The sequence below is a fragment of the Triticum dicoccoides genome, chromosome 3A, assembly GCF_002162155.2.
Source record: "Triticum dicoccoides isolate Atlit2015 ecotype Zavitan chromosome 3A, WEW_v2.0, whole genome shotgun sequence".
Taxonomy (NCBI): Eukaryota; Viridiplantae; Streptophyta; class Magnoliopsida; order Poales; family Poaceae; genus Triticum; species Triticum dicoccoides.
In genome coordinates this window covers 12,007,355-12,018,295 of record NC_041384.1, presented here as the reverse complement: position 1 = coordinate 12,018,295, position 10,941 = coordinate 12,007,355, and the positions used below count along the sequence as shown (strand labels likewise).

The window sequence follows — 10,941 nt, the reverse complement described above, 5'->3', positions numbered from 1 at the left end:
TTTGCATTTAATACATTGACGGGTGCAATGGGTGTCATTTAGAAATTACCTTATTGAAGAGTCAGCAGAAAAAGGATAGCCAAGTTGAAGAAAGAACTAGGAAAATTAAGAAGGGAGTCCTTTAACAGGAGATACTCGTACAAGGATGAAAGAATTATGAACAATTATCGAAACTTTGCTAGATCAGAAAGAGCTGGTGTTTGGTGTGCCTTCAGAGAGACCGAGCTAACTGGTTGCTTCACGGTGACAGTATACACCCTTCTTCCATAATGTCGCATCAACAACCACATTAAGAAACTCTTGGATGACATGAGTGTCTTGGAGTCAAGGAACAAACGAACTGAATGGTTTAATCATGGAGTATTTTGCGGATTTGTTTACGTTGCAAGTACAAGTGTCGAATGTTAATGTTCTATCTAAAGTCCACCACCGAGTGTCCAATGCGATGAATAATGCCCTCATGGCCCAACATTCAGAAGATGACGTAAGAAAATAGTTGTTTGCAATTAGAGTTTCAAAGCTCCAGGCCTGATGGGTTGCATGCTATTTTCTATAAAAGATTCTGGCCGATGCTTGGTGATGATCTTATCCAGGAGGTTTTGGAGAGAATATATACCAGGGTGGTGCCACAAGGTTGGAACGATAGCACTATCGTTTTGATTCCCAAAGTAAACTCCCCTGAGAAGGTAACCCAGTTCAGACTTAAGAGTTATCTTCAAGATGCTTTCTGCAAGACTTAAAGTTGTACTTACAATGATTATTAGCCCTACCTAGAGTGCCTTTGTCCCAAAGTGTTTGATTACAGATAATGTTCTAGTTGTGTACGAGAACCTTCATGTAAAGCCGAGATTTTATCTAGATAATCAACATGGCACTTGTGAACACTATTAAATATACCTTGTCAACAAATAGATGTGGAAGATGCGTCCAAATAACCGACGACCAACTACTAGCCACATCAAGGTTCTCTTGTCCAACCAAGACCCTTCCGACTCATGGGTTACCTTAGTTATTAAGTATATATATACTGTACTAATGCATTGGGTGTTTAATGATTGCATCGTATGTACCCCCATAAACTTGATTCTAGCTAATGTACTAGACATAGTCTTCCACTCCTCTCTTCCAGCTTTGTTAGTTTCGATCTTCTGCATCTCGGGTGTACCTGCGAGCCCTAGGATCGAGTAGATACAAGAGACCAAATCGTTGCACAAACATAGTAATAACCTTCTCTTAAAGTAAGCAACAATCCCTTTACGCACGTACATGGGGCTGCAAGGCTACACCGCTGCCCTTAGCCCAAGGGGGCTACTCACACATCGCGAAGAGATAAAAAACAAAAGACATTGTGGACGAAGATATCTTAAGATGAATGATTAAAGTCTTACAATACCTCTAATTGTGATTTACTCTCGATTACAAGTAATACGACTAATGGAGATAGAGGTAATGTACGATTTTTTTATTAATAGTAACTAGTACTGCAACAATTAGAAAATTGATAATGGTTGGGCCGAAATTTGAAAAATAGGAAGGACACTATTGACAACAGCGTCCAGGCTGGACGCTATTGCGAATGATGTCCACGGCTGGACGCTGTTATAAACAGCGTCCAGTTATGTGGTTCGGTCAGGTGCTCTTATTTTAACTACATTGGTTTTTTTGTGATGGTTGTGAGACATCGATAACAAATCACTGAAATGCCCATTTGTTCCATTTTAGACCAGTTTGCTTTTGCCAAATTAGAGGAGAAATAGTCTTAACACACATGAATGTATGTATTTCTAATTCATTAGCCACTAAAACTGTCGCAAGAAAGTCTAATTGTGCATTCTACACCTAAGCCTTGATTGCTTTTTGGGCTGCCTTGAGGGAGAAAGCCTCCAGCAATTCAACCATGTACAGTGTGCTCCGGTACACTCCTTGCTACTAAGAAAACAACTCGAGTGGTGAGCTTGTCAGGAGGCCTCCCCTCTTTCCCCTCTTCCTTCTGCGTCGCTCCCGTGAGCTATCGGGGGTAACCCTAGCCACCGTCGTCGGGGTTCCCCCTCCCACTCTCCCTCCTCCCTAATCGTTGACAAAGGGCGTGGCCGGGCGAAGCCCGGTCGGCGTAGGCGGCGACGGGGAAGTTTTGTCTTCCATGCACAGGAGGTCAGGCCTGGGCCAGATCGAGTAGGCATGGACACCGTGTTGGAAAACGGGCGTGGTGGTGCGCCGAAGTGGTTACATACGGTGTTGTGGCGGTGGCGCGGGGGGCATGGTGGCACGGGCGACGTAGGCTGCGACCGGCACGTGCTGCTAGGTGCGGCGACGTGGGTCGTGGGTGGCGCGGGCTACGGGCGGCCACCCCTGCCATGGGCGTGCGGGCGACATGGTGTCCGGTGTTCAGCGACCAATAGTGGTCTCGAAGGCGGAGAGTGCATGCGACAGGGTAATCCTTGTTTGGCTTGCACCAGGCCAATGGCAGTGGCAACTGTAGACGTGGTTACCTTCGTGAAGGCGGCGTTGCGGCTACTCTCCTCCTTCGGTTTGCTCGTGAAACCCATGGTTTTTTTGAATCGGCGGTGGCGGTGCTCCGGTGTCGTGCCCTTCCTGAAGGCACCGTCTTGGAGTCCATGATTCATCGGGCGCAACGTCGTCTCTTTGTGACACCTCTGTCATGGTGGAGCACTCCGACCGCTTCTTGCAGGACTCTCTTTGTATTCTTGTTGCGATCTTGGAGTGGGTTGTGATGGTGTCGCTGTTATTTTGTATCCTATCTCGGGTGTATATGGTGTGGTGTCGAGTTGTATGATCGTTGCGTTATCTATAAAGCATGGCGTGAGCCTTTTTCGGTAGAAAACAACTCGAGTTCACGCCAACATGCACAGATATTCACGCACAAATTCACAACACATCCACTCACACGGTTATGCATGCCTAGTGTAGGAGAGCGAAAATGGTGGAGAGAGGGCTCACGCTGACATGTTAGTAGTTAGTGTTGTGAGAGATGGCTGTGAGCGTAACAGGGAAGAGGTCGGGGTGGTCCTCGCTGAGGAGGATATGGCTGTTGGAGATGGACAACCACGGCCCCGGCAGCAACGGGGGTTTAGCGGATCACCATTGCGAGCGAGGCACGACGATGGGAATTGGCAAAGAGGGATAACAAGGAGCAAATGAGGGTGGTGCGTTGCTGGAGTGTCATTTTCGGCAGGCTAGAGGTGGCGGAGTCTAGCTTTGGTCCTGAGGAAGTTGCTGAGGGTACAAGTCGAAGGCCGGAGATAGCCGGACAGGGACTGGTCGAACCAAACACAGTGGACGCTGTTTATAAGAGCGTCCAGCTTTGGACGTTGTTGGTATTGGCGTCCAGCCCTAGACATTATTATTCCTAGCGTCCTTCCTATTTTTCAAATTTCTCATTAGTGTTTCTTAGTTTCAAAATTACTGGAGTATTAATTATCAATAATAAAAATTTCGGGGTAATGGTGGTGGGGATGATGATGGCTATAGAGATGGCGGCAACTGTACATGGTAGGTGATTTTTCATGGCGTTTACTATGGTGATTTGCGGCGGAGGCTTCCCATTCCCTGATTCATAGTAATGGTGGATCTTCCTGGTTCCCATTTTGCAGCGACTACGACGATGACGATGCATCCTCCTGGGCACCGAAAAGGAAGTGATTTGTAGACTTATGTGATCCCATGCGCCCCGGCAACTTTTCTCTCGACGATGTGAACCTAAGCTGCTACCCGCCCCTACAAGCTGCAAGGGTTTTGGCCTTTGTGTTGTACTGTATTTTGCAAGCACATGTGTAATTGGCAACCCCTGTTCGGTGCGGGGGTTGGAGTGCTTGACTTGGACCAAGAAGGTGCTTGTGTTGCGACTACAGATCCGGCATATGTATACAAAGCAGTTTTCCCGGTCAACTTCATGTACAGATAAGTAAGAATATAAAAATGGTAAATCAATTTTCGTAATGGCTCAGCTCCCGTAGCTCAGTTGGTTAGAGCGTTGGTCTTATGAGCCGAAGGTCGCGGGTTCGAGCCCCGCCGGGAGCAAAAAAAACCCTACCGTCATGACCAGTATCTTTGTTACAACTAATATTTTTTGAACTACTATACGTATTTGCATGGTGTTGCAAACACTTTAAACAAACCTAATGGTATAGTAATTTGTTGAAGTATCCAGTGAAAATCTAAAAACTTCCAGCAATTGCCATCAGATCGAGAATGTAAGGTACAGATCAAAAGTGGGAATCTAACCAGCCACTTAAACATAGTCTTTCAGTTAACCGCGTAACCTCACGTGCTACCTTGGTTATGATTCAAAAACATTAATAGATTTAGGGTTTATATTTTATGGTCGGGGCGTGTGCAATTACCTATTGGGGCACATATCATGACTTCATGGACCTAGTCTTTCGCTTACGGATTTGTTCAAGATAATTATATGTTAACTTCAAAATTTGAATTATCAAAGTCATACGTGAATGATCTGCAGCCGGAAACAGAAACAGAACTATATTTTTATGGTAATTAATTTGGATTAGTATACTTTTGCTGGCAACATGAAGTTTGGTTCTATGCATCGCTTGGTTCCATGACTTCTGTCGTGCTCACAACTTTATTTTTGTCTACGAAGCTGAATACTGATATATTATATATTAGTTCATACATTTGTAAGATTACTATGTTTATACTTTTCACTTCATTATTATTAATTGGATTGTGGTTGGGAAATTTAAGTCTATTTTATATGTTGCGTATTCGAACACGAAAGTTCCCTTCTGCTCCCAAGCTGAGCTAGGAATGAACAGTAAATTCTGAAAAGATTGAAGAAAAAAATCTGAATTATTTTTGTGCAAACTTTGACAAATGTTCTCGGAGCATGCAAATTTTCATCCCGAAATATCATTCCTGAAAGTCATAGCAAAAAAGAAAGAAAAACAACACTCCAAAATGCTTTCAAAAATAGCATTTTTTGTAGGACTAATTTGTTTGTCTTTACCACGACTTCCATGAATGCTATTTCAGGATGAAAACTTGCAAGCATCGAGAACATTTGTCAGTTTGCACCAATTTTTTTCTTCAAAATTTTGTGAATTTTTTACTATTTTTTTGATTTGACTGTTCTTTAGGGAGCATATGAGCTCGGGACTAGATACTCCACGTCCATTTGAACAGCTTATTCCGATTTCAAGATTAGGCACTTAGCCTCAAGTTTGGCCAGCCTTCACAAAAGTTCTTACTACGCCACTGGCACCGTGGAAGGGTGTCACGATACCAAGATAAACGCAAAAATAAAATAAAAATCCCTACACCTACGGTGAACCTATGTAAGTTTTACAAAACTTTACAAATTAAAATCAAATCACTGCTGGAATGCGGAAGATGTGGAGTTTCCAAGGCTCCCCGAGTTCCTTTTATCGGGAGCTTAGCAGTGTAAGGTGGCTGCCGAGTTTCCAGGGAATTGAACTCTGTAGTGCCACAAAACTCGGCAAATATCACTGTGTACCCAGTGCCCGTAAAAAGGGACTTGACGACAAGGAGAAACTTGATGATGCCGCACATTGGCCGAGTTTCGCATGTCAGAAACTGGGCAATGCCCTGAGAGGCCGGCCCCACCAACGACTAGGCGACGGAGATGTGACGACGATCTATGTTTACTGGGTTTGCACTAACAAAAAGACAGCAATCTTATTCCTTTTCATTTTTTACTACAGAATTTCAGGGGTCACGTCGATGCCGGGCTCCCATGGAAAAAAGCTCGGCAAAGACCTGGCAGGTGGGCCCACGGGAGACGTGGCAACGACAATTGGACGGTTGGGCTTCCTATGCTGAGTTCCGAACTCAGCAAAGCACTGACCTTTCGTCTACCCCGCGCATATAAGCATGGGTGCACATCTCCCTCCTCTGCCTCACGTGGAAAATGTTATACCACAAATATTCCTTCGCTTGCTAAGCTACATGTCTGAATTTGACTGCATTCCAACATTTGTCTGAATTCTTGTTACTGCATTCTAAGGTCTGTCCGAATTCGACAGAGTTATAAATGGTGTTGAGCAAATGTACATTTACATGTTTTGGCCGACTACATAACACAACTGCACAAAGTGCCGATCATCCTCTATTCTAAATAAGCTACATCAGTAAGTACATTGGCACATAATTTTTTGGAGAATCTAATGTAAGTAATTGGATTTTTGGAGAATCTAATGTAAGTAATTGACAGAGAATGTTATTTCATTTACAACTTCTGTTATTCCTCCAGGTGTTGAATGCATCTTTATGTCATGACGCTTCAGTAAATGTATGTTATTATCAGATGAACTACCATGCAATTTTGATAGCCTTCTTGGCCAGCAAAGAATTGAAGGGTTGATCAGATCTGACCAGGGCCGAGTATAAATTCTTTGTATATCATTATGTTCTGAGATCGATATGTGCAGGAGAGGGGCTTTACTTGCACTTGGTTTGTCGTAACCATGCGTATCAGCTCCATGAATGGCATGGTAGCTTATTCGGTGCTGGGAGGGCGTGTGCCGATGTACTCAAAACCGATGACGAGGAATGCTAGGCCTTGAATGAAGAGGTAGATGTAGTACCCTTTGTTTGCGTAAAGCACGTCATAGCAACCACATATAATTATGCAGGTTCCAACAAAAATCTCTGAGCAGTTGTACCTGATAAAAGAACACACAAAATCAGGCATTATTTGACAAAACTAGAAAACATTCAAACCGGTAGTTTATATACAGTAAACCAAAGTAGTATATAGCATAATGTATTAGCTTTGAGACAATAGACTTTGCTTACTTGTCCCATAATCGTGTTCGCCTCTTCTCGAGCTTTGGTACTAGGGGCGTCGATAGCTCGACATCTATCACTTGCACATCATTTAATCCTTCCACGGCTGGCCCTGTCTTGTTGGCATCTCCCAATTTCTCAGTGACAACCCACTCATTGACTCGTCTAGCGTCGAGAAGACCAGTTATTGTGGCTTTTATACGGTGCAATGACATCACATTATCAAAGAGGACCCAGAGGATCACCAGATGAAATGAACTGAAAGAGTGGCTTTCTGGTGTTAACTGAATGTAATAAACATTACAACTGTCGTTCGATCTTAAGGTGTGTGTTACCTTGGTGATCCAAGAGCCTTGCAGAGGGTGATAACAGTTGGAACGTAGACCACGCACCAGAGAGGTATCTGAATCTCAGGGAAGAAAACGGACACCGGGATCGCAAAGCAATAGTAGATAAATGTCACTGTATGAGCAGTGATCTTCCCAACAAAGAAGAAGTCATACAACAGGTGGAGTTTGCACCAAAACGACACTTTCTGCACAGAGTAAATTAAATTTCAGGCAACAAGATGTTGTGTGTGGTGATGCATCCTTACATATCAAATAAATACAGACCTTGTTATGTAGAATCTCTACCAACACTTTCTTGAACAGGTTTGCTGGTCCACATGACCACCTGTGCTGTTGAAATCGGTATGCCTTGAATGTGCTTGGGAGCTCACTCTTGACCTAACCGTGCACAGGTCCAAGCATCCTTAGGTTTGTGTCTCGATGGGTTTGATTATTTCTGACAGAAAAGCAACTAAATAAAAGAGCATTATTTTTTGGCTTACTTTGACGGCGCCAACATACACGAACTTCAAGCCCAGCAGCGCCGTGCGAACAGCCAGGTCCATGTCCTCCACCGTCGTCCGTTCCTTCCACCCCCCGGCATCATTGATCGCCGAGATCCTCCAAACACCGGCTGTCCCTGGAAGATGCAAATATCCCAAACAAATCACTCTCTCAACATGCTCATTTGGATACTTGAGCTATATATATATATATATATATATATATATATATATATATATATATATATATATATATATATATATATATATATATATATATATATATATATACATATATATATATATATGGTTGTGTGCATGACAATGATGCAGAGGCCTGGGTTTAACCTTTCTTTTAAAGGGGTCTATGACGAAACCGAGTTTACGTACCATTGAAGCCAAAAAACGAGTACACTATGGATCCAGCCTCTTGTTCAAACTTGAAATGGTAGTCCAGTGACATCTCCTGGAATCTTGTCAACAAACACTCATCTGAATTAACTGCACAACAAAGAGTATAAAATAAGCTTTAGATCCTGCTTATAAAGTCATAAGCAGTAGTATTAGAACATAGTGCACGAGGGTTGGCTAACCGAATTTCCAACGAGTCTGGACGAGGGCGATGTCGGGGTTGTGCATGAGGAATGGGACGGTCCGCAGGAGGAAATTAGACTCGGGCTGGAAGTCGGCGTCGAACATGGCGATGAACTCGCACTCCCGCACGTAGTCGCGCATCAACCCTTCCTTGAGCGCGCCGGCCTTGTACCCCTTGCGGTTCTGTCTGACCTCGTACCTGATGTTCACGCCCTTGCTCTTCCATCTTTGGCACTCGATCTTCACCAAGTCCTGATAAAAATGAAACAGAAAGTACGATCGGTTTTTATCTTGAAAAATTGTGCTGTTGGGTAATCTATTGTCCAAAACTCCACAGCAGAAACACGGAGCATGCCTTTCGAAACTGCATCTACCACTAACAATTTGTCTCAAATAATAGCATCTTCTCTGTAAAAAACCAAGGGTGTAACTAGCTCTCGGAATTAACCAAGTCTCATTTATCTCCTATACCATTTGAATTTATATATGAAGATCTTAAGAATTGTTTTTGACTAATTTACATCGTAAACCAGACTAGTCTTGATGATGAAACAAACCCTGTGAACGCCAGCATCAAGAGTGTAGTGCTTGTGATTAATTTATTCGGGAACGAGTCTTCCAACATAGTACTACCCTCTTCTTTCAAAATAATTGAAGTTCTAGATTTGTCCTAAATCAAACATGCTTAACTTTTACCAAATCTATAGAAAAATGTGCTAAGATGTAGTACAACAGTAATTGTGCATCATAGGAAAATAAATTTCATAAAGAATAAGATGAGACTAATTTGATGCTCTAGGTGTTAATAATTTTTTTTCTATCAACCTAATAGTCAAACTTAAACAAGCTTGATTTTCGATAAATCCAGAAGTTGAATTATTTTCTATCTAAAAAAAAGAAGTTGAATTATTTTAGAACGGAGGTAGCACTATTCGAAAATATTGGAATGTGGCACCCCGAACTTGATAAAGTGTTTTTCTTTCTTTTTTGCTTTTTTGTGAGGCTCGAAAAGATGAGTGAAGCGTTGACTATGAGGCTGATCAAGGTAGATCCATCCACCTAACCCAGTGTCACGTCTCCTCACGTTCCTTGCTGGTCACATGAACGCCAGGTATTCTGATTAGTTATAATATGCCAAAGAATTTGGGAACATGCTCTGGCGACGCCAAGGTATTCTCATGGATCCCAGATTGATTGTGTGCACTGCACATGCATGTTGTTGGCCTACGATCGATTTCTATGTGCAGGACTTCATCTCCACTTATCACGGCCGGCAAGAAACTAGTACTAATCCACACTTTTGGGAAATTGGAAATTGTGCATGTACGACGAAGTAACCCAAGGATTATGGCTTTTGCAGCGGGCTACCTCCTTTGTTTCTAAATATTTCCTCCGTTTTCAATATAAGACCTTTAAGAGATTTCCAAATATGAGACCTTTAACTGATGTGTATAGATATTTTTTAAAGTGTAGATTCACTCATTTTGCTTTGTATATAATACTAGTTCGTATTGAAATCTCTATTAAAAAACCTATATTTAGAAAGTAAGGGAATTGATTACGTACCTTTACAACGGGGTCGGTGGAGTCGTCAAGCACCTGGATCACCATGCGATCCGACGGCCACTCCAGCGCACATGCTGCTCCGATCGACACCTTGTACACCTTCATTCCGTCCATTCAATCCAATCCAAACAAACGATAGAACAAATTGATCAGCAAACAAAACCACCACAGCACCAGCTTGCCGCCGGTCAAAATCGATCAGCATTCTCCTATTGAGCACCAGGGAGGAGGTCACCTCGCGCTCGTTGTACATGGGGATCTGCACCAGCACCACGGGGAACGCCGCGCTGCCAACAACCACAATGCCGTCCTCCTCGTCATCGCCGCCAGTTTTGCATGCTGATGCGGCGATCGGCCGCCACTGGTACCGGCTCTCGGGCCTGTGCCCGAAGGCCTTGGCGGCGTAGCACACGGCGGCGACGAAGAGCTTCTCGAGCAGGATCATCACGGTCATGGCCAGCGACAGGAGAACCAGCAGCCGTACGGCCGGCACCACCAGGAACGCCCGCGCTTGCTCCCCGGCCCACGCGCATTGCGCGGCCACGGCCGGCCAGTCCACCCGCACCGGCACCTCCACCCACAGCCACGCCGTCGCCGCCATGGCCATGACCTCCTCGCCGGCGCCGGATCGTCTAGCTAGGAGGACTGGGTGCAGATGCTAGCACGACTGGGCTAGAGACTAGGAAGGTAGATGGAATAGTGCAGGCTTATATATATATAGATAGTTTAGATGGATGGAGGATGCATGCACATGGAATATGTACGTGCTGCGTTTTTCTGGTCATCTGGTGGTTGGCGACATGCATGGGAATGTTGCCACGAGGCCATGTAGTCGGGTGACCTGTCTGTCACCTGTGAGTGTGGAAGTAGTAGGAGCACCACTCCCCAATCCGCATACAGGCCAAGTAGTGGTCATCTATTATATATTGGTGTAGAACTGTGATAGATAGATCATATAGATAAAGTAAAACGGGTGAGTGACATGCATGGTAACGTACCCCTCCTCGACGTGCTGTGCGGCGACGATCCCCTCAAAGACAGATCGGCTGGCCATGTGATCTGTGATGTGGGGGTGAGTAAGATGGAGAGATGTCGGGTGCAGGGCGGGCTGTAGGAGAAGGTGACCACGAGGAGACGCAGGGTGGCCTCGCCGGAAGAGAGCG

At 44.3% G+C, this 10,941-nt stretch overlaps 1 protein-coding gene and 1 non-coding gene across 2 annotated transcripts; one reads left to right on the top strand and one right to left on the bottom strand.

The window, feature by feature from the left end:
• Positions 1 to 3,964: 3,964 nt before the first annotated feature.
• Positions 3,965 to 4,038, top strand: TRNAI-UAU. The gene has a single exon. It is a non-coding gene; the product is annotated as a tRNA-Ile (tRNA).
• A 1,994-nt stretch (positions 4,039 to 6,032) lies between these two features.
• On the bottom strand, positions 6,033 to 10,379 carry LOC119271706 (probable glucomannan 4-beta-mannosyltransferase 11). The gene is made up of 9 exons (XM_037553428.1): positions 10,014 to 10,379; positions 9,779 to 9,877; positions 8,212 to 8,464; positions 8,009 to 8,119; positions 7,619 to 7,755; positions 7,401 to 7,514; positions 7,122 to 7,321; positions 6,796 to 7,044; positions 6,033 to 6,662 (listed from the first exon to the last, which is right to left on the bottom strand). The coding sequence occupies exons 1-9, from the start codon at positions 10,377 to 10,379 to the stop codon at positions 6,497 to 6,499; spliced, it is 1,695 nt and encodes a 564-aa protein (XP_037409325.1). The 3' UTR covers positions 6,033 to 6,496.
• Positions 10,380 to 10,941: the final 562 nt, after the last annotated feature.

Coding starts and splice junctions, on each gene's coding strand:
- LOC119271706 (XM_037553428.1), bottom strand. CDS start 10,379: ATGGCGGCGACGGCGTGGCTGTGGGTGGAGGTGCCGGTGCGGGTGGAC. Junction 7,322..7,400: donor TAGAGATTCTACATAACAAG/GTCTGTATTTAT, acceptor TACTCTGTGCAG/AAAGTGTCGTTTTGGTGCAA. Junction 6,663..6,795: donor CGAACACGATTATGGGACAA/GTAAGCAAAGTC, acceptor TTCTTTTATCAG/GTACAACTGCTCAGAGATTT.